This window comes from Bison bison, unplaced genomic scaffold (assembly GCF_000754665.1).
Source record: "Bison bison bison isolate TAMUID 2011002044 unplaced genomic scaffold, Bison_UMD1.0 scf7180017864379, whole genome shotgun sequence".
Taxonomy (NCBI): domain Eukaryota; kingdom Metazoa; phylum Chordata; class Mammalia; order Artiodactyla; family Bovidae; genus Bison; species Bison bison.
In genome coordinates this window covers 3,440,326-3,442,488 of record NW_011494951.1, presented here as the reverse complement: position 1 = coordinate 3,442,488, position 2,163 = coordinate 3,440,326, and the positions used below count along the sequence as shown (strand labels likewise).

General features: G+C 62.9%; 1 protein-coding gene across 1 annotated transcript in view; it reads right to left on the bottom strand.

Moving 5' to 3' along the window:
• Positions 1-2,163, bottom strand: part of KCNH2 (potassium voltage-gated channel, subfamily H (eag-related), member 2) — a 19,632-nt gene that overhangs the window by 11,419 nt on the left and 6,050 nt on the right. Inside the window, 4 exon segments of the mRNA XM_010857366.1 lie at positions 29-104; positions 170-282; positions 1,237-1,507; positions 2,071-2,156. Of these exon segments, the coding sequence (XP_010855668.1) occupies positions 29-104; positions 170-282; positions 1,237-1,507; positions 2,071-2,156 (546 nt within the window).

The following is a 2,163-nucleotide window of genomic DNA, read 5'->3' as shown; positions in this document are numbered from 1 at the left end:
AGAGCCCACAACACAACAAACAGCACACCCCGGGAGCAGGGTGGCAGGCAGGGCTCCAGGTGGGGCCAGGGGAGAGGGCGGTGGTGGGGGGGAGTGGGGGTCGGCTGCCAGATAAGGGGCCCAGCATGTTGGGGGAAGGTTCTGGAGTCAAGGCCAAGGGGCTGGAGACCTGGCAGAGACCCAGAGAGCCAGAGGCAGCAGCGGGAGCAGGGCCAGGAGGAGGGCCGAGGAGGCCCCGGCAGACGGACAGCTCCCTCACTCGGGTCACTGCTGCCAAAGGGGCTGGAGGGGGCAACAGGGTCGCTGGCTGTCTCTGGCTCCTCAGTCCTGACCCTCCCCTACCCCCCAGGCCAGGATGGGAAGGGGCTGGGATGGACTGGGCAGTGGCTGGGGGCGGAGGGAGTCGTGCAGATATGTGATCTTGCTGCCAAGACGAGGCAGGACACCAGGCTGGTTCTGGCACTGGGCAACGTTGGGCAGTTTCCCCCCAAGACTGGCAGTCTTCTCCAGCCCAGGATTCAAAGACCTGACCCTCTCTCTATGTGTTCCCCAACCTCCATCGAGTCCCCTCCCGACCTGGGAAGGAAACTCTCCTCTTCTGTGGCTTGCAGACAAGGGTGGGCACCTCTGGGTCATCCTGGCACTGGGTCCCCAACCCCAGCCTGGCTCATCACATTAGCCTAGAAGAATCAGGACCCCCCAACCTTGACCTCTGGGTGTGTGAGTTGCTCAGTCCTGTCCAATTCTTTGCTACCCTATGGACTGTAGCCTGCCAAGCTCCTCTGTCCATGGGATTCTCCAGGCAAGAACACTGGAGTGGGTTGCCATTCCCTTCTCCAGGGGATCTTCTGAAACCCAGGGATCGAACTCGGGTCACACGCAATGCAGGCACGTTCTTTACTGTCTGAGCCACCAGGGAAGCCACCTTGACCTCTGTGGCCCCTTCTGATGTGAAGCCTGTTGGTTTGCCTCCAGTATGTCTTTACCACACCCTGTGCGCAGACCCCCTTGTGCCTCATGGTTGCCTTCTCCCACCCACCTTGACCCTACCAGGTGCCCAGCCTCGACTGCCCTGTCCTCCCCAAGCCCCATCCACCTGTCCCCTGTACCTGCCCCCTCCCCGGGCTTCCCCACTCCAGGCTCCCTTTCTCCAGGAGCTCTCAGACTCTTCTCTCGTCCCAGCACTGAAACACCACCCCCACCCCCAGCCACCACCTTCAGGAAGCCCTCACTGACTGCATCCCTCCATCCCCTCCAAGCTCCTCCCAGGTGAGTGGGGGGCCAGGCGCGCCTACCTGGGTGACCTTCTCGGTGACGTTGTGGGTCCGCTCCTTTATCTTAGGGGCTATGATCTCCCTGTCGCTGGTGGGCGAAGCCAGGAAGGGGTCGCCCTTGAGATCCACGAAGTTGAGGGTGATCTGGGGGATCTTGCTGATGGTGCGGTAGCGCACGAGGTCCGAATCAGAGGTGGAGTTAAGCAGGCCGCTGCGCAGGGGGTGCATGGCCCCTGGGGTGGAGGGGAGAGGCTGTCAGGGTGGCAGGCAGGCAGGGGCAAAGGCCGTCAGGTCGACGACTCAGAGCTGGGCAGTAAGGCAGGCCAGTTCAGGAGACGGGGGGAGCAGTGTCCCTGAGAAATAAGTGAGGCCAGAACCCCTCCCCACTTTATGGAAGCAGGCCCCTGAGGCACTAGGAGAAGAAGAAGGAGCAAAAGCCTTCACTGGGATCTGTTCAACAGGCACTGGGAGCCTGCCCCAGGCCCAGGTGGTGCGGCAGGGCCCCTGAGGCCTCTTCAGCCCTCCTGACTCCCCCGTGGGCATCCCGGCTGCAGGCAGGCCTGGGAGTGCCAGCTCCTGGCCCACACCGGCTCCCAGAGTAGAAGAATGCAACAGGGATGAATGCACGGTTTAATGGAGTAAAAGGCTACTTAATGGGATTAAATAAGTGCTTAATAGGATTTCCATCTCCCAGGCACACAGGACAGGGCGGAGAGGGAGGAAGCTGAGGTCCTTCGGGTGGGGACCCGGCGGTGGGGCAGTTCCTGCATGGGGTGGGGTGGGGGACGACCCTCACCGGTGCTGGCGTGGCGCGGCGGTGGCGGGGGCAGCGCCCCGGTGCGCATGGCCTCGATGTCGTCGGCAGAGGAGGCCCGGCGCACGCTGGCGC